Source organism: Bipolaris sorokiniana (genome assembly GCF_000338995.1).
Source record: "Bipolaris sorokiniana ND90Pr unplaced genomic scaffold COCSAscaffold_18, whole genome shotgun sequence".
Taxonomy (NCBI): Eukaryota; Fungi; Ascomycota; class Dothideomycetes; order Pleosporales; family Pleosporaceae; genus Bipolaris; species Bipolaris sorokiniana.
Window position 1 is genome coordinate 420,541 of NW_006911912.1, and position 25,949 is coordinate 446,489.

Here is a 25,949-nt window from a genome sequence, read left to right on the forward strand (position 1 = left end):
GTCGCGGCTCTGCTTACGTACGCACCCTAGCGTCGAGGCGTCATGGATGCCCGCATGTTCAACACCACTTTTGTCCCGCGCCGTCATCAATTGACCCTCGACAAATGCCTCTGCTGGTTGCCCGACAATGGCCAGTTGTGACGCGTGCTTCTGCTATTCTGCGCAGTCGGCGCTCTCGACTGCGCTCTTACACCGTACCTCCATCAACCACCGACCTCAATGAAGCAGCCAAACGAAGGGCCATCCATGGCGGCATAATCATTCCGGATTCTGTTCATGCCCATGTGAGAAATCCGCACCTCAATCGAATGCTGCGTGCTTACGACTTCGTAGCCCCATGACCTGTTCAATTCCATCAAGCCACTACCAACTGTCATAGCCCACAAGAAGTCTTTTGCCGTCTTCTTTGTCACTCCCTCCTACGCACATTTCCTACTCGACCATGATGCTTTCCTTCGCAGAGCCCTTGTACGAATCTACAAAAAGGCAATTGAGGCGGCACATGTTGACATACGTGCGCTTTGTGCTGTCGTAGATAAGCTGCCGGTTCCACACCCGTGGAGTGGCATTACCTTGGAGTCTCAGCTATCACGGCGCAAAGTGGACACGCCCGTCGCAGGAACAGGCTTTGAAGGGATAGCCTATATTTCTCTCCCATTCAGCGCTTCTATCGAATCCGATGAGTCTTTCCTGCCATCGGAGCAAGGTACCATCGACTTCATCACCTCGAGTCATGTACTTAACGATGACATATGTCTTGACACATTGCGGCTCCCCCTTGCCAATACTGTATTTCAAACAGGGATGCCGACAACCATGATTAGGTCAAGATGGGAAAAAAACAGCACAAGTGGCGAATTGACCAAGGTCGCACAGACAAGTCCTTCTCACCATGTCATTCGATTAGCTGGTGATGGTCCCACTCCGGACACTAAATCTGCTCTTAGCATCCCCTTGCTTCCTCTTACTTTACCTCGAATTGTAGAGGGATGCATGGGTAACATTATCCGTCGTGTTGTCGACACTGATGGCAATAGTATCCAGGCATCCTCGGAGCTTGAGAACGTGGTTCCTAGGTTCTTCTTGTCTAGGGGTCAACAGGTGCAAGCCACAGTTGCTTGGGCTTTAGTCATACCCAAAGATCTAAAAGACACAATCACGGAAAAGACTGAAAAACTTTTATCTAGCGTTCCGGTCGAAGATGAACCAACTTCTACTGGCCCAGACCAAGCTTGGGAACTTCTGTGGCGAAGTGAACCACCTGTCTGGAATACACTTGTATCTGAAGCCCTCTCAGAAGGGGCGCGTCTCCACCGTGTCCTAAGTGGAGGAGGCGGATGGGGAAAGAAAGCAGGTCTGCTGTCGTTGGATCCCATGCCAGTCAATAAGTCTTCTGGTCCAGACGCTCCAACCAGCATTGACAACCCAGGAAACTTTGAATCAACCCTCACACCAGTTGTGCAAGATGGTGACTCGATACAATTCTTCACCTTACCAAAGTCTGACCTTGCTCAAGAGGCTCGTGAGGCTGACAACTATGGGACGATCTCAACGCTATCAAAGGTCAATAGGTCTTGGGGCTGGGAGCTAGGTACCGTTCCTAGCACGATGGATTCTATTCCCGGAGAGTCCTGGCAGCACATGACGACCGAAAAGCATCGCTCTACTGTATTCCAGGGCAATTTCGGCGCCCTGACAGAAGGTGCTTTGACTATAATACGCCGCCGTGGGAAAGACGTGGGCGAGACTAGCTCTGTCTATACAACCAAGCTTGACGTTCCCTTTTCGCGCCTTTGGACGACTAACCTAACTAATTCATATGCCGACTCCACGACACGTACAAACTTAGAACAGGATGGTAAGGACAAGGACGTAGGTGAGCCTGCTTCGGAGTGATCTTTACTCGAGCACGTGTTCTGATTCTTAAGTAGCAAAATTCATCTCCAAATAAACTGAACTCATTATCATCGCGGAACACTCTGAACTCTTCTCCTCATGTAGGAAATGTTTTGGTTGACCCACCTTCAAACCATCCGCGGAAAATTGGGATCCGACATATCCCAACTGTCAACCGACCAGTGTCTATGTGCAAATTCTCCAGCTCTGCACTAAACTCAGATACACAGTCGGAGAATGCAACCGTAGATCTGGAAGTTTCAACTGCTGCCACCAAGCCATCCCATTCTGTACATCCAGGACCCGAACTGGAGGAGTCACGAAGAAAAGCGAGTGGATCATCTCTAAGTGTAAAGACTTACTCATACTCTTCGCCTAGTTTGACAATACCAGAATTGGTGCGTACACTTGGTATTGCTGGTGTCAGTACGTTTGGCCGGCTCAGCTTTCGCACAGCAAAGCGCATACTGTACGAACTTCGGAGGAGATTTGAGGAACAAAAACTTGAATACCAAGCGGTAATGTCAGTCTGTCGTAGACAAGGTTCCTGGAGGACGCATGGCAGTGGCAGAATCAGTAAAGTCATCAATAGCAAGACTCGCAACTCCATGGGAAAAGCCACTACGCATATAAGAAAGCAGAAAGAGGAGAAACCTAGCTCCAAGGCAAAAAAGTCAAAAGCACCCTTGATCCGCAAGTTAACCATCCCAACCGAGCATGACCCGGACGCACTCAGTAAAACATTCCGCATCCTAGCCTTCCAAGCCGCCCGTCTAGCAGAAGAAGCCGGCGCAACCCTCTCCAGCATCCAACACCACCGATTGCGTACACAAGTCAAACACCGACGCTCTCTATCCCGCGCTCGACACGTCCGTCGTCTCCACGCTCCACGCCGCAGGAAATTTGGCACAAAAATCCGCTACCATAAGAGCAACGTCGGCGCAGACCCTACGATAAGAAAACTTCGCTCTAAGCGCAATTCTGTGCCTGAGAAACGCAAACCCTCCATCAAAAAACGTGCTTCACGACCCCGAGTGAGGCGCGTAAGCATCCCCATCCCCATCAAACGCCACGAATCCTTCTTCATAGGGACGATACGGTACCCCGATGGTGCGAGGGCGAAATTCAAACGCCGTTTGCCATCTCGTTCGCATGGCTCGTCTGCGCGGGGGAGGACCAGGGGCACAGTGCTGAGACGGGTGCCGGTAGAGTGGCGGGCTACTGATATGGCGGTGGCGGTGAAACGGAGAGAGGAGGCGAGGCGGTTAGCGGCTACGGTGGAGGGGTGGCTTAGTGGTGGAGTTGAAGCTAAGAAGTGAGTGGTATCGAGATGCAGATGAGAATAGGAGTAGTGTGGGTTAGGGTTTGAGTTGAAGGTGTGATGTGAAGGGGGGTGGAGATGGTTACTGGATGTACGATATGGATGAGTGACGAAAGCACCATGTGCTTGGAATGCATGGACTGTACGATATATCAATGTTCCCCAGTGGCAAGCAGATGCACTTGCAATCTACTGTGACCCTCTTTTGTTTTCGTCTTTTCGTGAAGTCTCAATGTCATTTTTTTCTTTTCTCATAACTTCAAAAAAAAGATGGAGCCCCAATATATCGTCATTTCCTTTCACACAAAAATGAGTACACCAATGGTTGCATTGCCTCTGTGTCAGAGAGAGGGAGAAAAGAAAAAGATATATAATGAAAACCTGGTATACGCATCCACCAGCCACGAATCCCCTCCAGTTCCATAAAAACATAGAGGGTCGCTGATATGTGAAAAACCACCCATACACATCCATCCAGCCAGTCCTTTTTAGAATAAAAAAAGCCCGTGTCTAACTCCGAGGCTCGTGGATAACTAGAAATTGAGGAGAGGAATAGTGGAACGAAATAACACATGAGATTATCCCCCAGATGTTGACCACGTCACGTCCAGACAGGTGGGAGAGGTCTCGCATCTTTAAACACAGATGCGAGTCTTGCTTGTGAAGTAAGCGGCGGAATGCTGCTACTCGGGTCTTTGGAGAGGATGTGGTAAGATGGTTGGAAATGGTACATGAGTCATCATGTGTGTGTGATTGTAGATCAGGACGCATTGATCAAAGATAAGATGGCTAGACTGTAAGGCTGGCTTACAGGTCCACCTTGGAGGCCGTGAAGTCCCATAGCATCTTCACGAGGGAGTCGGGTAGCGTGTACAGGTCGACATGGAACTCACCGTCTATCACATGTCAGTATATCTCGTCCCATCTGAACGCCTAGGACAACTTACTCTCTACATCATTCTTCGTGTACGTCTCGCTCGTCTTGTTGTCGTGGACCATAGTGACAACGTGCAGGAGGTCGTCTTCGCCAAGCTTTTGTAGGCCATCCGCCAGCTTCTCCATATCGACGTTCTTGTCCTTTCGGCTCTTCTTCTTGATAGCATCCTTGTTGCGCATACCGTTTGCCTCGGCGGAACCGGACTCTGCGAGGAGGGCGAGGAGCTCCGGCTTGGGATTTCGGAAGGTCTGGCATAGAGTCAGCAATTTGGTGGCTACGAAGTAGTCGGTGCTAGCTGTAGACATACCACCTGGTGCTTGGCTTCGTAGCGCTCAGACTGGAAGTTGAGATCATGTTCGAGGGTGTGGTCGCCGCCTTTGCCGACAGCGGTCAGGACAATGGTCATGTCGAACTCACCCCAGCCCTTCTCCTCGATACGGAAAGGAGGCTTCTTGAGGACTGTTTTCGGGGTCAGCAAAGCTGTAATCAAGGTAAGACTGCATGGCACACGCACCATGCTTGGGCTTCTCGAATGACGGGTGGAGGTTGTAGACAGCCTTCTCAAAGACGTTGGGCATGACCTCGTTACCCTGGTCGTCAAGTAGCCAGATCTCTATACTCCATGTTCGCATGGGAAAGCCCTCGACAGGTGAAGGCTCGTCACTGTGCGCGTGTTAATGGGTGGCCTTGTGGATACGCGTCAAGACAGCGGTTGCGACTGCGCGCAATGCAGACGTACATGGGCTTTTGGTGGGTAACGAGCTTGACCCATCGCTTGGCCTGCTCGACTGTTAGTGTTTGTGCGATGGGGTGCGTATCTGTCGAGGGCGCAACGTACGTCTGGCATCTTGTCTAACTTGCGCCGTAAGGATTGAGTATGGCAGAGTAACTAGTTGTTGGAAGCTGCCGTGTTCCGCACAAGGTATGCACCAAATGCAGGCTAAGACGGTAGTCCGGATGTATGCGACTTTGGTAGTATGCCTCTGGCGATAAGGTTTGAGGGCGTTGGGCAGAGAAGAGGGTTGGAAGTGCAGGCGGTGGCTGGTCTGGTCGCTGGTCGCGAGCTATGATTTGGCGGAGGCTAGGTGATGCACGTCGCGGCGGGGCGGGCGGAGGCTGACTATTACTCGTTCGATCTTCTGGGCCTTGGCATCAACGGTCAAGCACTACAACGGCTGCACCATCGCAAGGCTGCCCGACAGGGGTTCTAGTCTGGTTTACTCTATCAGGTGAGAGACCTGCTGATACCAGAACCATGACCCTTATTACATGCCTTTCTTACACCACCAGGTGAGAGTGAGAGAAGGCCTGGCACAGTGCTAGCACGATAGAGATAATCACACTGGCAATTTACAGAGAAAGCCGACTTGGGGGAAATGCCATTGACTTTATTAGCCAGGCCACTGAGTTACTATCTAATTGTTGTGCTGTTAATGAGGCACATCTACTACCGCCAGGATATACTATCATCCCAAACCGTTCCTCGCTATTCGTGCAATGCATGCTCATGCTCGTCCATCATCCATAAACCCTCGTTACCTTTTCCTCGACCTTATCGTGACCCCTCTTACTCCGGCTTGCCGAAGAGCGCCTCGTTCTCTTGCTGGGCCTTGATGAAGGCCTCCTTGAACTGGTTGGCGTCTGGCACAAATGGTTAGCCTCCTTTTACCATCTAGACAAACAAATTGCTACTTACTCTCACTGTTTGCAAAACGGATCGCAAGTGTCTGCGCCTCAGGCTCGCCCTCACTGACATCGGCTGCGGCGTTCCAGACCCAGCTGCGGTCGCTGCCTACGTTGGGTGACAGCTTCATGTCGGGGACAACTACGCACATCTCAGTATTATCATCTCGTCGTTCCAATCGAGTCACTTCATACCGTAGTGATTGGCGCAAACCTTGAGGGTCTTGTCTCGTCGCATGACAAGGCGCGTCTTGCCGTTCTCCTTGTGCTTCAGTAACCGAACATCGCCAGTGCCTCGCTCCTTCCACTCCCGTGACTCCCTGTCAAACTTGAACAGCTTGGCGCGCATCTTGAACACTTGCTCCTCAAGCTCCTCGTTGGTCTTGGTATCAACCTTCTCGGTAAGGTGGACGACGGGCTGGAACTCAACATCAGGCTCCTCGTTCTCTGGGTTCTCGTCCTAGTGCAACGTTAGCATAACCTCAAAACCACTTGGACAGAGATACCGACATCGCCCTTGTTCTTGGAAGAGCCTGACGGCTCGTCAACGTCATCGGCCTCTTCCTTCTTCGCCTTTGCGGGTCCGCCACCAAACATGGAGAAAACGTTGTCCTTTACTGCAGCCGCCGCCTCTGTCGCCTTCTCCGTGAGAGGCTTGTTGTCTGTGCTCTCCGTCGTTGCCTCGCCCTTGTCGGCAGCCTTGTCAGTCGTCACCTTTGCAGTCTCGTCCTTGACAAGAGTTGGGCCTGGGTTGGCGGCCTGGTCGGCGGCGGGGTCGGGCTTGGCTGCTTCAGACATGGTTGTTGTATTGATAATGTATATTGGGGGTTGGTATGTAGTGGCGAGATAAAGTTTTTGTGTTAGGTAGGTACAGGAGTGGGTGTTCAGTGTCAAACAGTCTGCCCACAAATTGAGCAAGTGGGATGCATGCCCCTCTATCTCGCGCTTTACCTCTTTAGGCCCTCTGACGTACGTGCCACCCCTGCCCAACATGCTATACCATCAACGTCCTGTGTCACAACCTTTCCTGCAGTGCACATGCTGCTTTCCGTGCACTAATGTACAACATCAAAACAAGGCAAACGTCAAATCTTTAGCATATGTACATGATTACACATAGGGTGGGGCGCAAGGCTTCATTCGGCCAGAGTATTACTGTGCTAAATACATTGAAACTAACCCGGCTTCAGTAACCTATCAGCCCAACGCCCCCATACAAACGCCACGCGCCAATTCGCCTCAACCAGTCCAGTGTGCACACCGGGTATCATGTTCATAACTCCACGCCCTCGTGTCCATCAATAAATGCTGTTGCAACATATACATATTCTACCCCGCCAAAGAAAAACCCAGAAGCAAACATGGCATCCTCCCACAGTATTCCACCCATGGACTTGACCGTCCGACTACCCTCTACCAAACCCCATCTCACATATCCCCTCTCACTTTGGAGCACGCCCAGCTCTGCTTCTCTTCGTCATATTTCCCAGACAGTCCTGCAGCCATTTCCATCTTGCATCGAAGGCGAAGTGCATTCATCCTAGCTCTCTTCATTGCCCGTGACGTGCGTACCGGTGCTGTCACCTCGCGTAGACCCACCCATGCTGCTCCAGGTATCTGCTTTGCCAGACGACCTTTCGCCTGAAATTGCTCCTGAAACTTCTGCCGGACCTGTTGCATCTGCTCAGAGGCACTGGCGACATCGATATCCCGCACATCCATGTAGGTTTGCATGTGCTGTGTCGCCATCAAGGAAACGTTTCGCAGAGCATCTTGGGTACTCATGAGACCAGATCTGGCATTATCCATGAATTGTTCCAGCATCGACTTGTTGTGGCCGAGCATGACTTCGAAAGACTGTCGCAGAAGGGGCCTTGAGTGAGTTGCAATACTGACGTTGAACTTGCCGTATGGATACTTGTGTTCGAGATCGACAATGTATTCTCCAGTTATGGTTCGATTGTACCGAATAGGGACCTGTTGCGACTGACAAGCAATCTGGATTTGAAGCTGTGGTCTCTTACGCCTCGAAGAAAATGCCTTTGAAGGGCGAAGTATGAACTGGTGATCCCCAGTGGCTTGGAGCTCAAAGCTTCCAGTTTTTCCATCTTCTGTCTTTGGATTTCTGCTAGGCTGCTTCAGTGAAGCCGGTACGACTGTGAGAGCTCCCATTGCCGTCGGGATAGACGAAGAAGAGATGGGTGTCACGAGTCGTGAAGATTCTGACGCAACAGGAGTAATGCTTGAGTCAATGTTTTCCAGCTCAGAGAGGACTGATAATGCTGATACGCTTCGTGAAGCCTTCTGGAGTAGCATAGGGGCAAAGGCTGCGCCCTGGAATAGGGCGGGTATCAATACACATAGAACCAGCGCAGATATGAGCGTTCTTGCCAAGGGCAACTGCACTCCAATCTTCTTCGTGAACGTCTTGATCTTACCACCAATCCATGATGTCTGTGCCTTTGTGCTGTCTTTTGTGTCTCGTGCAGTCATGAGGCGAGGGCTGATGTAGGCAAGGTGACGATTGAGTTGCGATGGGTCCAATCTACTAAAGCCGCGATGATTCAGGGGCAATACTGCTTTCAGCTTGTAGTCAGTGTTTGGGTCATCTCGACCCTCAACATGCACTTGCAAAGCTGCCGGGTCTTCGACGAGCGATGGAATACCATGGGGGATGACCTGAGCAAGCTCGATGCATGGTATCTCAGCATAGGCAAAGATCGTTCTGGCGAAGTCAATGGCCTCTCTTTCATTAGACGAGTGTGGCTGTGTTCGGTGACACATGATGACAAGATCTGGCCGGTCTAGGAAGTGAGCGGCCGTGCTATGGCTGAACTCGAGCTGCTTGCCATCTTCTAGTTTGGCCACAATTCGCGTTGGCTTTCCACGTGAGGTGACAACCTCGAGACCGGTGCAGCGAGAAACTTGCGGGACAGGGACGTATGGCTCGACCTGCCCGCGTACCATGACCGACTTGGAGATGCTAGGGTAAGCACCGAGTGCCATAGCAATCTGGGTAGTGGTGATGTCTTCTGCCCATCTCTCAGGCATTCCAATGTATAGTATCTTGTACGAATCTGGAGGGGGCAAGGGGTGTTTCGACAAGGCTGCCTTTACGGACAGCCTGACCTCCTCACAGCCGTAACGGCTGAATACTTGTGGGAGCTCGTCCGTATAGTCGGTCGAGCTCTGAATGACATTACCTCCCTGGACAACCTCATCATTGTCCGTTGGCTGCTCGTCTAGTGTGATGCGCCAGGAGCTCTCACTCCCAGACAGGTATGACGGCACTTCGGTCAACGTCGAGTCCTCGCCCATTAATGCGGGGCGTGCATCGGATTGCTGCTCTAGCGGTTCGGCTTGTGATGAATAGATGCTATCTTGTAGGCCTCGGTCACCCATTTCGTAGTCGGCCTCATCGTCAGTGAACTCGTCGGATGTGTCATCGGGCGTTGGAGCGTCGGTCGAGGCGATCGATGCCGTGTGAGCTTCATCGTCCGAGACTTCCATTACCCCATCGCCGAGCATATCATAGTTGCTATCTTCAAGAGCGCTGCTTGCCTCTTCTGGCTGCGGGCGTTGGGTGGACCGCATCATAAGCGTTTCAAGGTCAAGCCTTGTCAGTGATCCGTTCACTCGCACGGGAGGAAACTTAAGATCTGGAGAAGCAAGAGATTCGCTAGAAGGCATGTCAGCTTGAATTCATGTAGGAGACAATGTGTTTACAACTCCTCAGCTGTGAAGGGAGGAGGGTAAGTAGATGGAGGGGCAAGGGTGGGAATAGGTAGCAGTGGGCACCTGGTCGCCGCTGCCTGACTAGCAACGGGCGAGGCGCGTCAGGGTGCCTTGGGGCAGGGTGGGGTAGATACGGAGCAAATGAAAGCACATGCGGGCTTGCTTACTGTAAGAGTGAACGATGCTTCAAATGTTTGCATTAAATCCAGGTGATTGTTCAAGTATATGCAAACAATGATAATGGCACGGCGCAGCTGGGTGCATGGTGAAGGCGGGATGATGCCAACGGGGGTACCCCGCATAGTAAGCGATAGCGTACGATACATGGTTCACATGGACAAAGGGGGTGGGGGGCGAACACCAAATCCGCGACAAAGGAACAGTCATAACTAATAAGGTTCACCTCCAGGCTATAAACCTACTCATACATTTTGAAATGTGGTTCGTCTTCGTAGATATATGGCAATTCCGCCCATATGCAGCAACCGAGGCGCACCGACAACGCCCGCATAGTCCTGATGATCCTCTGCTGGAAGGCCGCCCAACAGACATGCAATACCAACACCTTACGCCTTACTGAAACCAGTAGTCAATGCTAATGCGCCCACAAAATGCTCACTGGAGGCTGGTAGAAAAGTACGCAACACGAAGAGACCACGGTTCTGGTACCTAGGGCGAAGCCCAACCGCCCGCCACCTCGACCCACTCGGGGAAGCAAGACCCTTCTTTGCCTTCCACCTCGACGATATCCGTGTCACACTTACAGCGGCACCCGACGCCATTTTCTTTGACAGGGTCTGGCGTCGCCCAATACTTGTCTTCCTCAATTCGCTCTTTCTCATTCTCTGTCGTCAGCTCTAGGTAGGGATCTCTAGGTAGCTGTCGTGCAGGGGCATTGGCGGGACAATGCTGAATAGTAGTATGCCGGTACCCAAAGTCGCGGAAGTAGTGGATGTCCTCGGGCCCAAGCAGTGCTCCCACAGCTAACGAGTGGATGGGAGCGTCTCCCCATCTCTCCATCCAGAAGCCACCGCTGCGATCCATCAACTCGAAGAAATCGTTGTACTCCTGGCTGCGGAACCAGTTCAGGTTGGCAATCTCAAAGTTGCTCCAGAAATGGCACATGTTGTACGATTCGCCCTCCATGTTTTCGGGGTGAATTTCAGGCAACGCGTCTGAGCCAAATTCTGAGTCCATGATATCTTGGGGAAAGAAGGCCTTCTTCGGTTTGGGCTCATTCTTTTGTGTATCCTCGTCCTCAGGTTTAGGCTTCTCGACGAACATTTCCCACATGCCCTTGGAAGTGAGGTTGTTGTTGCGTTTGTATGCCGAGGCATATCTCCAGATGTTGGGCACCGTCTCCCTCAACTCTTTCACAGCAATTGTAAAGCCGTACGTCTTCTTGTTCCGAATCATGTGGATGAAAGGATCATATGTGATATCGCAGAAGTACTTGATCTCCGGCTCGAGACGCCAGTACCAGTCGTATTTGGCAAGTAGCTCGTGCTGGTAGAACTTGCTGTGGATCGTCAGCCCAGCCTTAGTTTGCGGTGTTTGTTCCTCTTAAACCTACCCTGAGTAGAACCGACACATGTGATGATAACTTTCCATACCACCATACATGATGGCATTGTCTCCCTGCTTTGCGATGCCCTCCTTAGCAACATCAGGGTCGACCCAGTCTGGGAAGCCCCACTGCTCTGGCGGTATCTTGCCCCACTCGACCGGAGCACTAACGTGCTTCAAGACCACCTCCCTGAATGTCTCGTTGAAGTCGCCGTCATTGAGGAAGACGTATGGGTAATGGAACCACCGATTGAAATGTCTCTCGATGGATTTGATCGACTGGAGGACGCCGTCTAGCTCCTTGTTTCTTGCTAGCACTACGAAGGCAGCGTTTGCTCGGGGTCCGTTGACCTGGGGCTCGAGACAGCCTACAGCGAAGGGCTTGTCGTATTTTTCGCTGATCTTTCTGTGAATTGTTAGCCATCTAGTGGGTGCTGCTGCAATGGGGGCGATGATACCTTATTGACGGCGGGGTGCCCGCAGGCATGTTCATAATACCCTGAGAGTCTGGCGACCTCACGAAAAGAATTATGATTATGATTATTACAAGACATGGGAAGAGGAGCACCAGGCCCAGTGGAATGGAAACGGACGAAGATCCCTTCAGTCGTACCCGGCGGCGGAAGAAGGACAATCGGGGAGTCGTCTTTTCAGCGCGGCGCGAGAGGTCGTCGAATCTGTCCAGGCTCTCTTTTGTCGTTGGCAACCTCTGCGTCATGTCCTGCAGGAGGCCCATGGTTGCGACGCTGCGATGGCGGCCTTGGAGAAAGACGTTACTGCCAGTGGCAGTTCTTTGCTAGGTGATGCCAATCGTAGGCGGCCAGATATGTGTTCTGATACGGCCAGGTTTGGGGCGAGTGACGAGGGTAAGCGTCGTTGGGTGGCAGTTCCGAACCGGTATGTGACCATCAATGGGAATCTGGACTTTGCGCGACACTCTGTGAGTTGAGAGGTCGGGGGGAGTGTCGAAAGGGGAAACCAGGGTTGTCGAGTGTAAATTATTAACGGTCGGCGATTGCGTATGCGTTTCGAGAAGTGCTAATTGACAGGGAACATATCGGTGGAGACGCGCCAAGCTCACTAAAGTAGGCAGAGCACAGCTCGATAGGTGCAGGCCGATAGGTGCAACTAGCCAACGCAGGAGGCTGCAGCTGTGAGGGCTGGATCTTTCACGCACTAGGCCCGACACACAGCCTCTGTACCTGTACCCTGAACAGCCCGTCAATAGGGAGTCGCAGAGAATTTGCTCAACTTCTGGTTCAGGGACACGCACGAGATTGTCTGAAGGGGCCGCACAGGAGACTGCCGCTACGTGAGCGACGGAGATACAACATCACTCCAGCCCTGCAATCCTATCCAGGCTTCGGCATAGATTCCTGCATCACCAGCCCTTGCACCACCGGCCTCACCATGAGCTTCAAGGCCAAGGACCTACAGTTTGGTGAGTGCACCAGCAGAAGAGTGGAAGCGGTACTGATTAGCGCAGACAGCTCTCAGCCAGCCTTCTTGCAGCGGCTACGTGGGCAACTTCAAAGTGGGGATACCGCTCGTCATGAACATCCCATTGCCAGAAACAAGAGGATGAACAAGGATGATGATGAAGATGATGCGCCGACATACGTCTTGGAAGATACTAACCAGTCGTTGAGCAAAGAGGAGTATGATGCGCTCATCTCTGGCAAGGACAGCAAGGGCGAAGAAGACCCGGTAACAGATGAAGCCGAGCAAAAGGCAACCAAGCAAGATGAGTCGAAACCCAAAGACAAAATTGCTGAAGTTGGTGCAAATACAAAGAAGCGCAAGGCCGCGAAGATTATTGGCGATGATCAAGGCGATAGCAGGAGTGAAGTAGAAAGGGATGCCGAAAAGCCTACTACCAAACCAGCCAAGAAGCCAAAAAAGAAAGCCAAAGCAGTTAAACTTACCTTTGGAGACGAAGATGAGGGATGAGAGAGGTTATAATCTACGTTATCTTCACAGACACGTAATCCTGCTTGGTGCGAGGCATGTTCTCAGCAAGAGGCCCTACTTCTACCTTGATCCTCTGGTTCAAATGCCCGAATGGGAAATGCTACTTAGGTTGCCCATAGGCTACATGGTCTGTTAGCCCGACAAACGGTATCAATGCTAAGCCACACACATCATACAGCACGGGCACAGCCTGGCTCCTCCAGTCCCTTGGATTGGGGGTTTATAGGAGATAAAGCTACCAGATGATGAGGCAAGGATATGAAGGTTGCGTTTGTTGCGAGCCGACGCTGCGTGCATTGGCTTTGTTCGACTAGTGTTGGGATTTATTACTACTTCTCCTTTTTTCCTGGTATAAAAACTAGGTCAATTTTAAAGAAGTCGTTATAATGTTGAAATACACTGGTTCATCTGCCAGACTTTGGTGCTGGCCAAACGCATCGAGACCTCGTTTTACACAGTTTTAAAGACGCAGGTTCCGATCGGAATTATGTCGGAACATTCTTAAGCAGGGGTATAGCTTGAGCCGCCTGCAGTTCGGGAGTCCGCAATCTCAAAGTCTCCTGCACACGACCTTCCTTGCCCTTCACATTAGCCTCCCCACACAACATGGCGAGACTATCGCTTGATGTAATTCACTCGGCCACCTAAATTGACAAACAACTTATTCACTTGCTAGGATTTTGACCAACATATCAGCAGTCTACGCGCCCAGCTGCTGTTTCTGAACGAGACTCTTGAGGCGACAGATCATAATGCCCCCGACTGGCTGGCGACGGATCTTATATCGTTGCGAAATAAATCGGGTAGACTGCATGATGACATGAAGAGGTTTAGAGACCAGCTTGAAAGCGAAGGATTGGCAGAGAAGAAGGTACGCACACGCGCCACCTACGCTCACGATGGATCCTTACACAGCAGCAGGTCAAGACTTCAAACAAGCGACTCAGCCTTGAAGGCGCAAAGCACGCTACGCCGACGCCCAACACCCATACTTACGCATCAAGTTCGCATGCCATATCCCCTCTCACCGGCCAATCACCCACCCCACGCGCAAAAACAGCGCAGGCGGAAGGAGCCCACCTAGTTCAGCACATCGATGTTACAGAAGAAGTCAATAGGCGGCTACAGGAGAGCCGTTTACGGCGCTTGATGCAGACTCCTAGCACGGCACAGAAGCGAAAATACAATGAATACGATGATGCACCCAGCTCAGGCGGGCCAGCCGCGACAGAGGAAGAAGACTTGAAGAACCAGCAAAGTGGAGGTGAATACGAGAAAACACCGACGAAACGGCTGAGGAGTAGTGGGGCATTTGAGCATACAAGAGACAGGAAAGACGACGGGCCTGTGAGGTATGACACGGAGCGATTTGACGACAGAACCGACGTAAAAAGACGAAAATTTCGATGATGATGCGCCGTCTCTCTGGCAAAAGGGTGCAAGGCCCTGGCAGCATAACACGAGCTCCGCCGGTGCGCTGGTAGCGTAGCGAATTCGCGGCAGGCAGTTGTGGTCTCAGATCTAAAGTGCCTCAGCGTCACTTGTTTTGGATAGAAAATCGGTCCTAGTGCGACAATGGATCGCATCGTTGTTTGGATATCGCGAGCTGGTTTGTACTGTACATACGCGCTCCGCAGCCCTTCCGCTCTAGTGGGGAAGCTGCAGCCGAGCGGAAGCTAACCGCTCGGTCTTTGCATCATTGAACTTTTCGACCTGACATTCACCAAACCCCCCGCCACGCTACCCTAGAAACCTTGTAAACAGACCAAACATTAAATAAACACTTCACTATAAATATCCCGTCTTGTGTTCCGGTTCTGCAGGCAGCGCCCACACCGCCAATGGCGACCCCGAATCCCATACAAAACGTGCCCATCCCACCAGAACAACGTCTAGCCCTAGAACAACAACAGCGCTATGAGCGTATAGTACGAAACCTGGCGATTGGAGGGCTCGTGATATGTCCAATAATTGCACTGCTCCCACCGCGAAAACTGGACCTCTATACTTTCTCACTAGGAATCGGGTTCTACTTGTCCGCCGACCACCTAATCACCCTCCGCACCGGCCGCGGGCTCGTACAGAACCTTTCACCTATGCGCGCAATGGAACTTCCCACAGACAGAGCGCGAGAGACACAAAGAATACTGCAAGAGGAGAGGGAAAAGGGCAGGAAGGCGCTCGAGAGAAAGGAGGGACAGCAAAAGGGCGTACTAGGGAAATTGTGGATGGGAGATGAAGACGAGGGATGGAAGGAGAGACGTCTAGAGGAAGAGAGGAAGGCGCTTGAAGAAGGCAAGGGCTATGGAGATTTGATCATGGAACAGATTTGGGATGTGTGGAATTGGGATAAGAAGAAGGGCAAAGATAATGAGAACAAGAAGGAGTGAACATGGCAACTTCCTTGGAACAAGTTCTCACATGTACATTATATCGTGTAAATTATGATGAGCGGCGCACCAGCTTCCACCGCTGAGGAAGGCAAGCCATTCCGTGTATGAGTATTTGGTATTGTTACGGGGAAGGACATGCTGGGTACCGTTACAAGGCGACAAATTTCATGAGTTCATGATTTGCCGCATCAAGGCAGCATTGGTGAAACACAATTGAGATCAAGACTCAGAAACGAGGTGAACAAACACGGCTTTTTAGAGGATCCGTGCACTTGCAATGGAGTTGACTCAGTAACTGTATCACAACATGACACGTACGGCAAAGAAGATCGAGATGTACACTATGAGATGTCTAATCCCAGTGTACTGTACAAACAATGCTCTAAACTAACCACGCACAAGCTGGTTCACAGCTCAAAGGTGTTTGCCCTGAGCCATGTACCAAACAGCTATTCGCTGATTCGCTCACCGTATTGCGGTCAACAAGTCTACCAAGCTCTCTCCAGCTATATGTCTCAGCCCAGACCAGCCCATAAGCAGCTTGACGACTATATCTGGACGTCGATCACGCGGCTTTCCATATTCTGTGCAACATCCTTCCCGCAACTATAGAGCTCTGTGCTACAATTGATCGCACGCTCTCCCGACCGCTCCGAGGCTATTCTAGTGAATTGTAATACAGCACAATGTCTCAGCCAAACACGCCATTCGATGGAGCCACTGAAGACCCGTTTCTTTCGTCTTCAGATCAGTTCTCCCAGGCCGACTTTGAGGAATTATTTGGCTCTGGTGGTTCGGATGGAGACATCTTCTCATCGAACAATAGCGAAGTGTTTGACGGCACTAACTTCACATATGGAGATGCCTTACTAGTACCTGTCGACTCATCAAGCCTCTCTGTCATATCGACACCTGAACCCTCAGCTCACAGCTCTAATCGTCGCTCATTAGCGTATCCGACTCCAGAAGTGGACAAACCACACCCTTACCCATTTGAAACTAATCGACCTTACGAAGCGAGTATACCTCAGTCCATCTTCAATTCTCGACCTTTTCCCATCAGATCAGAGACTAACAATGTCCACCTCTATTCAACACAGCTGGTGCAGCCCGCCAGTCGCCGACGATCACTCAGTCATGGCGATATGGACCGAGTCGTAGCAGCAAGCATACCGAATCCAACCTTCATCCGTCTCCAAGCACCACGTGCCAGAACTATACCGGAGGAACTCCGGGGGAGAGACCTACACTTGCGCTGTGTAAGGGGCTTATGCCAAAGTCCTCCAACTCGAGGCAGGCCGATGAAGCCTAAAAGCATTCCATACTCGCTACAGTCTAGCCCATTGGTAGGCGGTATGTTGCTAACCCCGATCGGAACGCCGTTGAACGTAGTGGAAGGCACCGACTGCGACACCAACATCACTCATCAAAACCACAGCATAGAAAATAACAATCCGTTTTTCCCTTCATTTACAGAGGGTCTTCTCTTTCGACAAATGTCGCGTCCAGAAGAACTTGCGAGAAGCCGGCAGATTATCGAAATTGGAGCCCTTGCCGTCACCAGTCACAGTAGTATTGGCCCTAGGCTTCAACCATACACTTCTGCATCAAACCAAGAGCGTATCTCGAAGAAACTGGTTAATATCGAAGAGCACTTAGGGAAGAGCGGAGGCGCGGAGGCGCTTCGCAGTTGCAAAACGATACGGAAGGTCTTGATTGGGACGACAGAGTGTGAAGAAGAGACAAAGGGTATGGATGGAGTGTTGAAAGATGATGGAAACACAGCAGCAAATATCCCTAAGGAAGCATATTCCGATCTGTCCAATGGTTGCGATGATAACGAGACCATGGCAATGTTGATGAGTCAACATGGGGTTAGGGAAGGCGGAGATGAGTAAGTTGGAGATGGCGAATGATGAGATTGGAAATCATTCATATTAAACACTGATATTGGTCGCATAGCGAGAGCGTTTTTGGCATGTTTTCTTATTTTAATGTTTGACTTCACGATGGTAAGATTAGAGAGGTAAACTTTTGGGATTTCAATGGCGTGGCGGAAAATTTGGCAACATAACGAAAATTGATAAGACAAGATCGATTTTGATGGTTTTGATGTAGATGGGACATTCCGAAAATTTCACTGCGGTCTGCCCTCAATATTTTCCCAAAAGTAAAATAGAGTAAAGCACCTTGTATCCCAAACACGCTAAGTCGCGGCTTCACATGATACATAGCTGATGCCGCCCCCACCCGCCGCGGCTGACTTACGCGCCACACCACCATCAACGTGTCAAGTCAGTCTACTTTCCTGCCTTGCTATTCGCACCTGCAAACATGAAATCGCGAATAGCAGCATTGGCCTCGGCTATCGCATACTTTACATTTGCCAATGCAGAAGTCGCACCGGAAATCACGATTGTGGCGGAAGGCTACAACGTAATCGCTAAGGTCCCTTGCGTGGAGTGTCCGTTCTTGTACCAAGACACGTCGAAAGGCAATGATGCGCCATGGACGCAAAGAAAAGATGCAAATGCTCTGGTACCGTTGCCATCATACATCGCTTTTTTTAAAAAAAAAACATTGCTGATAATAATACTCTTAGCTCTTGAATATATCTCTACCCTACGACTCGGCCCACCTAAACATCAACAACGCCGCACTATTAACAAACAACAAGATTCTCCCGCGCATCTACGCCAACCAAGTGCTGGAAGACATACCTACTGATGACGTGGCCACGCTCATTTCCTCAAACCAGCTCGACAACCTCGGCGGCAGCTACTTTGGCGCATCTTATTCGTACACACTAGCCCGTGTCAAAGATGAGCCCAAAGCCCTACTTTTCCAATTCGACATCATGGAATTATGGACTGATCTTACCTCGCCCCCTCTAACTGTCTTCTTGGATAGAAAAGAGCAGAAGATCGTTGAACTGGTGCTTATGCAGCGGCCTTTGCTTTCTCCAGGCGATCCAGCTGGCGCCTATGAGATTGTCAAGGTCCACTTGATTGAAAGACCGCCCGCGCGGACTAGAGGCGTCAAAGGCCCGAGAAAAGTCTCAATGTGGTTTCATGATTGGGATGCCAATGGTAAAAAGGGCACAGCAACACATATCGTCAACTCAGCCTCTGAGTCCTTTGTCAACTACATCAGCTCAGGCGTCTGGGCGCTTTTGGTCTTTGTATTCGCAGTCATTGCTCTATTTGTCCTAATCTGTTTCTTCGTCATCTTCGGCTGCGGATGGTGGAACGAAAACGACTACGAAATCGCACAGCACGGCAAGAAAAACAAGAGTAACAATAGCGGAAGAGCAAAGGACATCGAAGCTGCACGCCGCTTCCTGAGCCCCGAAGAACTGGGTCTAAGAGGAAGTGGAAGAGTCGTCGGGGTAGGCAAGAGCGATTGATCGATTCGAAATTCAGAAAAAAGTTGGCGTTGTGCTTGTGCACCGAATGAATGGATGACCCCTCCTCGAACTAGAAATGATCACTCTTCCGACAAGATCCCCCAAGGAAGTCCAAGTGCAAGTCTATTTCCCAGTCATATGCCCACGCACGCACGTAAATATTTACATACCTGTATTCCCATCGCCCAGCCCCGTCGATCCCTCCCTAGTCTCCCACGCTGCACCCCCGATCAGCGCCCTCAGACCTCAAATCCTAGCGTCGATCTCCCTCTCCATCCCTGACATCCCCCATCTAATGCAACAACGATTCCCAAGCGCTTCTGCATCTCTACGCCGGGCTTCTGCAAGTTCCGCTCCAAACTACTGGCCTAGAACACTCCCATTCCGACCGGACAAGGAAAATAGCTGGTGGTCGTGGTTGTCATTACTTTTTTTTTCTATAGCGACTACAATAGTTGACGTCATCCCGCTGGGCTCCGCGCACCGCGGCCACGCTCAACGTCACTTGTTCCATCATAGGACAAAGAAAGCAGTGGTGGAAAGTGGCGCCGGGCGTGGCTTATTTGCTGCCATGTCGCACGGCGCATGTAGTCTGCGGTGGGCTAGAGAAGGTGTTGTCGTGTGTGGCTGACTGCTAGGGAAGCTGGCGATGAGCGGGCAAGCTAGGGGGAATGTGGATGTGAAGGTTCCATGGAACACGTCTTTGTCGGGCTAGGGGACGTCACTGGGGTGAAGGGCGGTCGTCATGATGGGTGGATAGAGGGTAGCTGGGCTGGAAGCATGGAAGTTGTGTGTGACGGCATAGTCTGAGGTGTTGGCGGCGGTGGTAGGTATAGAAGAGAGGGGTCGTCTTGACTTTTTATATTTCAATCAAAAGGACAGGCACACTACGTCCTTTTTTTTAACACACAGAGACGTTGGCTCTTTTTTAACATCTACTAAGATTGACAGAGCAATTTGGGGTCTTTCAAAGAAGGGCAAAGATGGGTATAACGAACGCGTCGAGTGCCGTCAAGGGCATCTTCTCCCTCCATGTCATCACAGCTTGCGTCTCGTTTCTGCTCTTCCTCGCTGCCTTGGGACTGTTTGCTAAGCAACTCACTGGTAGACGGAGTCAATCACGGACAGTCATGAAGGTGTGGCAGTCAACTGGCAAGAGACACAGGTGAGTTCCCTCTTTCCCCATCTAGTCCACCTCCATATACTAACAATCCCTTCTCAAGTGCCACCAGCACCCAATTCTTCGTCCTAACCGGCCTCTTCTGCCTCATGCTCGGCTACGCCGCCCAATCTGCAATCGTAGCCTTGCAATCCCGCCTCACCGTCTCCCCCTTCTACATCACCTCTTCCTACGCCTACCCGCGCTACCCAGGCGTCACAACTTCAACCCCCAACCTACGCTACGGCAGCGCCATCTCCATCCTCTCGTTCCTCTACCAATGCGCTATGATTCTCATGAACGCCAGCATCGTCGGCGCGATATGGATCTATGCCAATCACGTGCACAGCAATGGGACGCAGCTCCGCGAGCCCGGCATGCTGAGTATGGCGCTGAATCTCTTCTGGATGGTTGCGATTCTGGCCTTAGGACTGGCGAGTTGGTCGCTGGGTCTGTATCGCCGCGGCAGCGGGAGCAGCGCTCTGCCGTATCCCACGCAAATCGGGTCTGACTACGTGATTCGCACGCTGTACGTAACGTACGTATCCGTTGTGATTGCGGCGTCGACGAGTGTGACGCTTGAGGCGATTTTATGTTGGTTGGGGATTAAAAAGAATGGGATTCCTGGTGTAAGTGCATCACCTCAACCCCCTCCCCCTTCCCCTCCCCCGTCTTTCCATGTAGAAGTGGCTAATACAGGGCAGAACAAGTTCCAGTCACCACTCACCCGCCTCGTAATGCTCGTTACACCCCTCGTCTGGCTTCGCAACGCCTTCTCCATCGCCCAACTCATTGTTCTCTACCGCGACTCGCGCAGCTGGTCGCGCCGCACCACCGAAGCGCTAGCTTTCCTATTCATTATCTTCGGTCAGCTCTGCAACCTCGCTATCCTTGCCCTACTCCTTCTCGGTGCAAAGAGCTTTGGACAGAAAGACGAGGTGCAGTATGTCGGTAAGGAGGTGAGGTACAGTGAGAGCGTTGCGGGGAATAGGGATAGTGTTATGGCGGATAGACATTACATTTCTAACAATGTGAATGGGACTCCGAATGGTGATGGTAGGTCGACGTTTATGGATGCGGATGGAGTTGAGCGGAGGGAGCCGGCGTATATGCCGCATGCTAGTGTTTAAATTGGCGAGATGAGAAGGGGAAAGGCATGTGAATGATCAGGGGTGTCAAATTGGCTGACCTGTGATTTTTTTTTCCTTTGTTTAATTTTTGCAAACGTACGAGCGAGAATTGTAAGATAGTTAATGAGTAATATGTATCAATTTTGCTTTTGGAGAAGATGATCAAGTTGCAATGTTCACGTGATCTGGGACGATGAAAAGTTACAACAACTAACGTCCCTCCCTAAGTGCTGGGACACCCGCCGTGCTGGGACAAATGAGGGGTACTTTGACTTTCAGGACTTCACTTTCTGCGCGCACACTTAGAATCGTTAAAAAGTTGTAATATCTATGTACTAGAGCTACGTGTTAGTACATCTTAATACGTCTAACTAAAAATTGCATTACTTTTACTTCTCTTGTTACGTAAGTTACGGTAGACCTTTCTTCCGTGCATAATAGTGTTGCTATACTACAACGCTATATAGAAGCTTGTAGCGTCTAAAAATTCTACAACGGTTTAGTTATATCCTACAGACCTTGCGATAGCACGGTGAGCTACGTTTAGCTTTATTGTAACGGGCTGAACGGCCTTTAGATAGCTCCTCGATGGAATCTCGGTCTACTCGTAGAATCCGGGTGCTACTCCGAGCACCCGGCTTCTCCGCGCATCGCCTGAACGACGTTCAGACGACAGCCGCAGGATCTAGGAGCTGCCCCATGCACCTAGACTTCACCGGCCCGATTGTTACTCAGGTAACCAGCTTGTATATAGATAGCTACGTAGCTTAGAAGCTTAGCTCTCTATCGAATACAACCTCTTGTATACCTCGCGATTGCTCCCCGGAGCGCAGCCCCTTACATTTATGACGTCTGCAAAGCTTACGTTTATGCAAGATCGCAGTCGCTATCAGTACCTCGGCTCGTGCTAAGCGGCCCTGCACATCTTATGTAACCGTTTTCGCGTAACTAATCTATTCCTAGAGGCTGTTAGGGTTGTGGCTTAGCTCGAGCAGGTGGTCTAGGCGTACAAACTCCGACAAGAAGGTCGTTCTCAAGGGAGATTACTAACGACAAGACCTACATCTTATACTAACTATATTCTTATCATGCTGTAAAGTCTATATTGAACTTATAGTAAACCGAGTCTGTCAATGCACAATGCTAGAAAATCCTAAGCAGAACCACACGACCAGATACAAGCCCCAGACAAGCTATGTCCTCGCGTACTGCGGTCGAGCTTGATCGATACTCTGGCGGAAGCCATAGAGCGCGTTGCTGGTTACGCCATATCCACTGATCCTGCAGTACAACGTAGAAGGGCTGCGGCTGCGGCCTAGAAAGCGATGTGACAACACAGGTTTGCAGCAAAGGAATATCGCCTCGGTTCGTGTGAAGTACCTGGCCATCTGGCGAGAACTCGATGTAAGTGATATATCCATAAGGGGCGTCTAGCGTGCTGCGACACGTCCCCGTCGCCGTCTCCCATAGCCGCACTGTCTTGTCGTCAGATGCCGAGGCGACCAGATGCCCGTCTGGCGAGAAGGCCACCGCCCTGACATACGAGGAATGGCCCTCGAGCGTGCTGCGACACGTCCCCGTCGCCGTCTCCCATAGCCGCACTGTGTTGTCGCTAGATGCCGAGGCGACCAGCTGCCCGTCTGGCGAGAAGGCCACTGCGCTGACATACGCGGAATGGCCCTCAAGCGTGCTGCGACATGTCCCCGTCGCCGTCTCCCATAGTCGTACTGTCTTGTCGCTAGATGCCGAGGCGACCAGATGCCCGTCTGGCGAGAAGGCCACCGCCCTGACACCAAAGGAATGGCCCTCGAGCGTGCTGCGACACGTCCTCGTCGCCGTCTCCCATAGCCGCAATGTCTCGTCGTCAGATGCCGAGGCGACCAGCTGCCCGTCTGGCGAGAAGGCCACCGCGCTGACATACGAGGAATGGCCCTCGAGCGTGCTGCGACATGTCCCCGTCGCCGTCTCCCATAGCCGTACTGTCTTGTCGTAAGATGCCGAGGCGACCAGATGCCCGTCTGGCGAGAAGGCCACCGCCCTGACACCAAAGGAATGGCCCTCGAGCGTGCTGTGACATGTCCCCGTCGCCGTCTCCCACAGCCGTACTGTGTTGTCGTCAGATGCCGAGGCGACCAGCTGCCCGTCTGGCGAGAAGGCCACCGCGCTGACACCAAAGGAATGGCCCTCAAGCGTGCTGCGACAGGCGTCCCAGTCTGTTTCTTTTATAGACAGCATCTTGGCCTTTTCTGGCACTTGGTCTGCAAATGTTTGTCGTATCAGGCTCCTCTCTGGTGCGAACACGAGCGCGGAGTAATAGATCTGCAGCGGCGCATCTGTAAGCACAGATTGGAACCGCAACACGAATCGCTTGGCGTCGTGAAGAAAGGCTGAAACTAGCTTTGCAGATGGCTGTGTTGCACGTTAGCAAAGTAGTAGCAAGGTGGCTCGTAAAGATCTTACGCTAGCAAGTGCCTGAAGGCTGTCGAGCAAGTCGACGCATCTGCTCAATTCCCTTGTAAGGCTTATGGCCTCGAGCCAATGAAGGAGGTGCTTCTGCAGAAAGAGGTGGGTCGTGTCTCCATCGAGGATGTCTTGCTGACCCTGCTTAAGATGCTCGACCCAGTAACGACACGCATACTGCAGGTCAGGTGACAAGCTACTAGTAATCGTACCTTCGTCGATCTCGCTTCTTAGGACCCCAGGCTCTAAGAGGCTGCATATGTCTGGGTGTAGGCCGCTTAGTCCAGACATACACTCGAGGCAGTAAGAGGCGAGCCTTTTGTGTGTCGTTTTCTTGTCCACCCAGAACGGGCTCTTTCCCTGTTTATAGGGGTCGACGAGGAACTCGCGAAAGGACAAGTGCAAAAGGTGAATAGGTGCGTCCTCGCTGTTAGGAACACTAAGAATAGAGTGCAAAGAGTCAAGTCGGCACTGAATCTCCTCTTGTGGGACCTGAAGCAGCCGGGCAAGCGAGACAGCAGAGAGTGGGCTTTCGAGAACGACAATACTACCGACGACTTCTCGGAAAGCCTGAAGCCACGTCTCCTTCTCGTCTTCCTCCTGCTCACTAAGCAACTGGTCGAGAACAGGAAGGTAGGTCCGATCTAGCTGCGAAAAGGTCGCCTTTTGATACTGCAGCACCTTGTTCAGAAAAGCTGTGGGATTGCTTCCTTTGCTACCAACATATCGACACACAGTGGCAGCGTAGATGAACAGCGGCACAGCCAGCTCAACCAGCGCGAGGATCTGTTGTTTCGCTGGCCAGTCCGAGGCCAACTTGCGTTCTTTTCGTATCCTACCGAGCTCATGCTCTAGGAACAGACGGATGTCGTGTTCAATCGTGCTCCTTGGTACTTCGTGGAGAACTAGGTCTTGGTATGTGCCGTTCGGCATCGCCTGAAAGCCGAGACGAATGTGGAGCTCTGGCCGGCTAGTGACCATAATCCGTAGCGGCACTGGGCGGATGTCTTTCGCCTGAGCGAGCAGCTGGAGGATCGCTCGAATGTCTGCTTCTCGCTCACATTCGTCCAGCGCGTCGATTACGATAACACGCGCCAAGGCCCGCGTACGAGCCTGTTTTATTCCTAATAGTGGCTGCAGGATCAGCTTTTCGAACTGGTCTTTTAGTGCCTTGTGTGAGATCGTCGAGTCCCCGTCGAGCGTCTTCCTGATGCTAGGTAGCATGCCTGGCTCGCAGGCGACTAGATCAGTGGCGATGGTGGTAAAGAAGCGTGAGGCGTTGCCGCGCTCGCCCTCGCCTTTCTTGAAGAAGAAGCTGGCTCCGAGCTGCCCTCGACTGGCGAACGACTGAGCGACCGTCCGCGCTATCGTGGACTTTCCCGTGCCCGCCATGCCGCTCAGCCAGAATATGGACTTGCCATCTTTGTCATTCGCCCATGTTGTGATCTCGTCTAGCAGCTCGGTGCGGGTTTTTGGTAGGCACCGTGCGTTGTGCTCTTCGTTGTGGGAATTGAAGGAGGCGCCTATCGCGATAGGGAGTTTGGCTAGGACTAGCTTCTGGTCTATATTGAACACAACGACTCTGTATAGTCAATAAGAAGCTGGGTCTACGCACGGCAGATCTGGGTACAGAAGCTTACGTCTGATCGACCTGCAGTGCCAAGCTGAATGTCTGCTCGTATCCTTCTAAGTTCAGAATAACCTTGTCCACCTGCTTACTTGTGAACGGCCATTTGAGCGCACGGAAGCCGAACCGGCTCATAGTCTTGCGAGTTTTTCCTGGATCTAGCTTTGCTTCTAGACTCTTTAGTTCCTCTAGGCATTGTTTGAGCGAGTTAGACAGGCCCTTAGTAGTAGAGAGCCGCGTCTTGTCCTGGCCGTCGAAGAGCTGCTTGATCTTCTCCAGGATGTGGGTGATGTCGCTAACCTTCCTCCGCACACGCTCGATATCATCCTTCGCGTCCTTGACAGCCACGGAGTACTGGTAGCAGAGCGAAGCGATCTTGGTGGATATGTCGACTACCGCGATGACGCTTGCTGCGCCCGAAAGGCCGTCCATGATGCGAGGTCTGCGACGGAGAAGAAGTAAACCGATCGATCGTACTTCGCGTCGTTGTGAGCTCACAGAGCAGCCAGGCCGCTGTCAGGCTGAGAGTAGTGCTGCGATCCATTGTCAGCTGCATAAGGCTGAGAGGGCTGGCATAGCTAAGCGCTGCTGCATTGCATACGGCGCGGGGACAGGAAGGCTTCGGAAGTACGTTTCGCCGAAGCCCACTTGTCCGTAGTGTGCGT

General features: G+C 51.6%; 13 protein-coding genes across 13 annotated transcripts; 8 read left to right on the forward strand and 5 right to left on the reverse strand.

Annotated features, from left to right (window-relative positions):
• The first annotated feature begins 76 nt into the window (after positions 1-76).
• Positions 77-1,975, forward strand: COCSADRAFT_41482 (uncharacterized protein). Its single transcript, XM_007707046.1, has 2 exons — positions 77-284; positions 334-1,975. The coding sequence occupies exons 1-2, from the start codon at positions 105-107 to the stop codon at positions 1,894-1,896; spliced, it is 1,743 nt and encodes a 580-aa protein (XP_007705236.1). The 5' UTR covers positions 77-104; the 3' UTR covers positions 1,897-1,975.
• A 109-nt stretch (positions 1,976-2,084) lies between these two features.
• COCSADRAFT_176166 (uncharacterized protein) lies at positions 2,085-3,215 on the forward strand (the record flags this gene model as incomplete). The annotated part of the gene is made up of 1 exon (XM_007707199.1): positions 2,085-3,215. One exon carries the CDS (start codon positions 2,085-2,087, stop codon positions 3,213-3,215), a length of 1,131 nt encoding a protein of 376 aa, XP_007705389.1.
• An 809-nt stretch (positions 3,216-4,024) lies between these two features.
• Positions 4,025-5,001, reverse strand: COCSADRAFT_165173 (uncharacterized protein; the record flags this gene model as incomplete). Its single annotated transcript, XM_007707200.1, has 6 exons — positions 4,025-4,113; positions 4,165-4,402; positions 4,462-4,613; positions 4,669-4,817; positions 4,894-4,934; positions 4,993-5,001. The coding sequence occupies 6 exons, from the start codon at positions 4,999-5,001 to the stop codon at positions 4,025-4,027; spliced, it is 678 nt and encodes a 225-aa protein (XP_007705390.1).
• A 514-nt stretch (positions 5,002-5,515) lies between these two features.
• On the reverse strand, positions 5,516-6,726 carry COCSADRAFT_128615 (uncharacterized protein). The gene is made up of 4 exons (XM_007707201.1): positions 6,348-6,726; positions 6,033-6,297; positions 5,851-5,979; positions 5,516-5,795 (listed from the first exon to the last, which is right to left on the reverse strand). The coding sequence occupies exons 1-4, from the start codon at positions 6,633-6,635 to the stop codon at positions 5,722-5,724; spliced, it is 756 nt and encodes a 251-aa protein (XP_007705391.1). The 5' UTR covers positions 6,636-6,726; the 3' UTR covers positions 5,516-5,721.
• Positions 6,727-7,015: 289 nt separating this feature from the next.
• COCSADRAFT_41487 (uncharacterized protein) lies at positions 7,016-9,612 on the reverse strand. The gene has a single exon (XM_007707047.1). The coding sequence runs from the start codon at positions 9,525-9,527 to the stop codon at positions 7,266-7,268; it is 2,262 nt and encodes a 753-aa protein (XP_007705237.1). The 5' UTR covers positions 9,528-9,612; the 3' UTR covers positions 7,016-7,265.
• A 325-nt stretch (positions 9,613-9,937) lies between these two features.
• COCSADRAFT_41488 (glycosyltransferase family 15 protein) lies at positions 9,938-12,149 on the reverse strand. Its single transcript, XM_007707048.1, has 3 exons — positions 11,597-12,149; positions 11,146-11,544; positions 9,938-11,091 (listed from the first exon to the last, which is right to left on the reverse strand). The coding sequence occupies exons 1-3, from the start codon at positions 11,872-11,874 to the stop codon at positions 10,242-10,244; spliced, it is 1,527 nt and encodes a 508-aa protein (XP_007705238.1). The 5' UTR covers positions 11,875-12,149; the 3' UTR covers positions 9,938-10,241.
• A 135-nt stretch (positions 12,150-12,284) lies between these two features.
• COCSADRAFT_41489 (uncharacterized protein) lies at positions 12,285-13,523 on the forward strand. The gene is made up of 2 exons (XM_007707049.1): positions 12,285-12,579; positions 12,625-13,523. Exons 1-2 carry the CDS (start codon positions 12,549-12,551, stop codon positions 13,086-13,088), a joined length of 495 nt encoding a protein of 164 aa, XP_007705239.1. The 5' UTR covers positions 12,285-12,548; the 3' UTR covers positions 13,089-13,523.
• A 153-nt stretch (positions 13,524-13,676) lies between these two features.
• COCSADRAFT_261767 (uncharacterized protein) lies at positions 13,677-14,735 on the forward strand. Its single transcript, XM_007707202.1, has 3 exons — positions 13,677-13,736; positions 13,786-13,980; positions 14,031-14,735. Exons 1-3 carry the CDS (start codon positions 13,716-13,718, stop codon positions 14,517-14,519), a joined length of 705 nt encoding a protein of 234 aa, XP_007705392.1. The 5' UTR covers positions 13,677-13,715; the 3' UTR covers positions 14,520-14,735.
• On the forward strand, positions 14,736-15,745 carry COCSADRAFT_261768 (uncharacterized protein). The gene has a single exon (XM_007707203.1). It carries the CDS (start codon positions 14,951-14,953, stop codon positions 15,497-15,499), a length of 549 nt encoding a protein of 182 aa, XP_007705393.1. The 5' UTR covers positions 14,736-14,950; the 3' UTR covers positions 15,500-15,745.
• Positions 15,746-16,188: 443 nt separating this feature from the next.
• On the forward strand, positions 16,189-17,587 carry COCSADRAFT_128629 (uncharacterized protein; the record flags this gene model as incomplete). The annotated part of the gene is made up of 2 exons (XM_007707204.1): positions 16,189-16,759; positions 16,853-17,587. The coding sequence occupies 2 exons, from the start codon at positions 16,189-16,191 to the stop codon at positions 17,398-17,400; spliced, it is 1,119 nt and encodes a 372-aa protein (XP_007705394.1). The 3' UTR covers positions 17,401-17,587.
• A 249-nt stretch (positions 17,588-17,836) lies between these two features.
• On the forward strand, positions 17,837-18,908 carry COCSADRAFT_102490 (uncharacterized protein; the record flags this gene model as incomplete). Its single annotated transcript, XM_007707205.1, has 2 exons — positions 17,837-18,040; positions 18,105-18,908. 2 exons carry the CDS (start codon positions 17,837-17,839, stop codon positions 18,906-18,908), a joined length of 1,008 nt encoding a protein of 335 aa, XP_007705395.1.
• A 983-nt stretch (positions 18,909-19,891) lies between these two features.
• Positions 19,892-21,197, forward strand: COCSADRAFT_176175 (uncharacterized protein; the record flags this gene model as incomplete). Its single annotated transcript, XM_007707206.1, has 3 exons — positions 19,892-20,073; positions 20,132-20,696; positions 20,772-21,197. 3 exons carry the CDS (start codon positions 19,892-19,894, stop codon positions 21,195-21,197), a joined length of 1,173 nt encoding a protein of 390 aa, XP_007705396.1.
• Positions 21,198-22,068: 871 nt separating this feature from the next.
• Positions 22,069-25,837, reverse strand: COCSADRAFT_153680 (uncharacterized protein). Its single transcript, XM_007707207.1, has 4 exons — positions 25,298-25,837; positions 23,658-25,239; positions 22,208-23,606; positions 22,069-22,156 (listed from the first exon to the last, which is right to left on the reverse strand). Exons 1-3 carry the CDS (start codon positions 25,714-25,716, stop codon positions 22,341-22,343), a joined length of 3,267 nt encoding a protein of 1,088 aa, XP_007705397.1. The 5' UTR covers positions 25,717-25,837; the 3' UTR covers positions 22,069-22,156; positions 22,208-22,340.
• Positions 25,838-25,949: the final 112 nt, after the last annotated feature.

Coding starts and splice junctions, on each gene's coding strand:
- COCSADRAFT_41482 (XM_007707046.1), top strand. CDS start 105: ATGCCTCTGCTGGTTGCCCGACAATGGCCAGTTGTGACGCGTGCTTCT. Junction 285..333: donor CGGATTCTGTTCATGCCCAT/GTGAGAAATCCG, acceptor ACGACTTCGTAG/CCCCATGACCTGTTCAATTC.
- COCSADRAFT_128615 (XM_007707201.1), bottom strand. CDS start 6,635: ATGTCTGAAGCAGCCAAGCCCGACCCCGCCGCCGACCAGGCCGCCAAC. Junction 6,298..6,347: donor CTTCCAAGAACAAGGGCGAT/GTCGGTATCTCT, acceptor ACGTTGCACTAG/GACGAGAACCCAGAGAACGA. Junction 5,980..6,032: donor GGTTTGCGCCAATCACTACG/GTATGAAGTGAC, acceptor AGATGTGCGTAG/TTGTCCCCGACATGAAGCTG.
- COCSADRAFT_41487 (XM_007707047.1), bottom strand. CDS start 9,527: ATGCCTTCTAGCGAATCTCTTGCTTCTCCAGATCTTAAGTTTCCTCCC.
- COCSADRAFT_41488 (XM_007707048.1), bottom strand. CDS start 11,874: ATGGGCCTCCTGCAGGACATGACGCAGAGGTTGCCAACGACAAAAGAG. Junction 11,545..11,596: donor GGCACCCCGCCGTCAATAAG/GTATCATCGCCC, acceptor AACAATTCACAG/AAAGATCAGCGAAAAATACG. Junction 11,092..11,145: donor ATGTGTCGGTTCTACTCAGG/GTAGGTTTAAGA, acceptor GACGATCCACAG/CAAGTTCTACCAGCACGAGC.
- COCSADRAFT_41489 (XM_007707049.1), top strand. CDS start 12,549: ATGAGCTTCAAGGCCAAGGACCTACAGTTTG. Junction 12,580..12,624: donor GGCCAAGGACCTACAGTTTG/GTGAGTGCACCA, acceptor TGATTAGCGCAG/ACAGCTCTCAGCCAGCCTTC.
- COCSADRAFT_261767 (XM_007707202.1), top strand. CDS start 13,716: ATGGCGAGACTATCGCTTGAT. Junction 13,737..13,785: donor TGGCGAGACTATCGCTTGAT/GTAATTCACTCG, acceptor TTCACTTGCTAG/GATTTTGACCAACATATCAG. Junction 13,981..14,030: donor AAGGATTGGCAGAGAAGAAG/GTACGCACACGC, acceptor ACACAGCAGCAG/GTCAAGACTTCAAACAAGCG.
- COCSADRAFT_261768 (XM_007707203.1), top strand. CDS start 14,951: ATGGCGACCCCGAATCCCATACAAAACGTGCCCATCCCACCAGAACAA.
- COCSADRAFT_153680 (XM_007707207.1), bottom strand. CDS start 25,716: ATGGACGGCCTTTCGGGCGCAGCAAGCGTCATCGCGGTAGTCGACATA. Junction 25,240..25,297: donor GCACTGCAGGTCGATCAGAC/GTAAGCTTCTGT, acceptor TTGACTATACAG/AGTCGTTGTGTTCAATATAG. Junction 23,607..23,657: donor GCCTTCAGGCACTTGCTAGC/GTAAGATCTTTA, acceptor CGTGCAACACAG/CCATCTGCAAAGCTAGTTTC.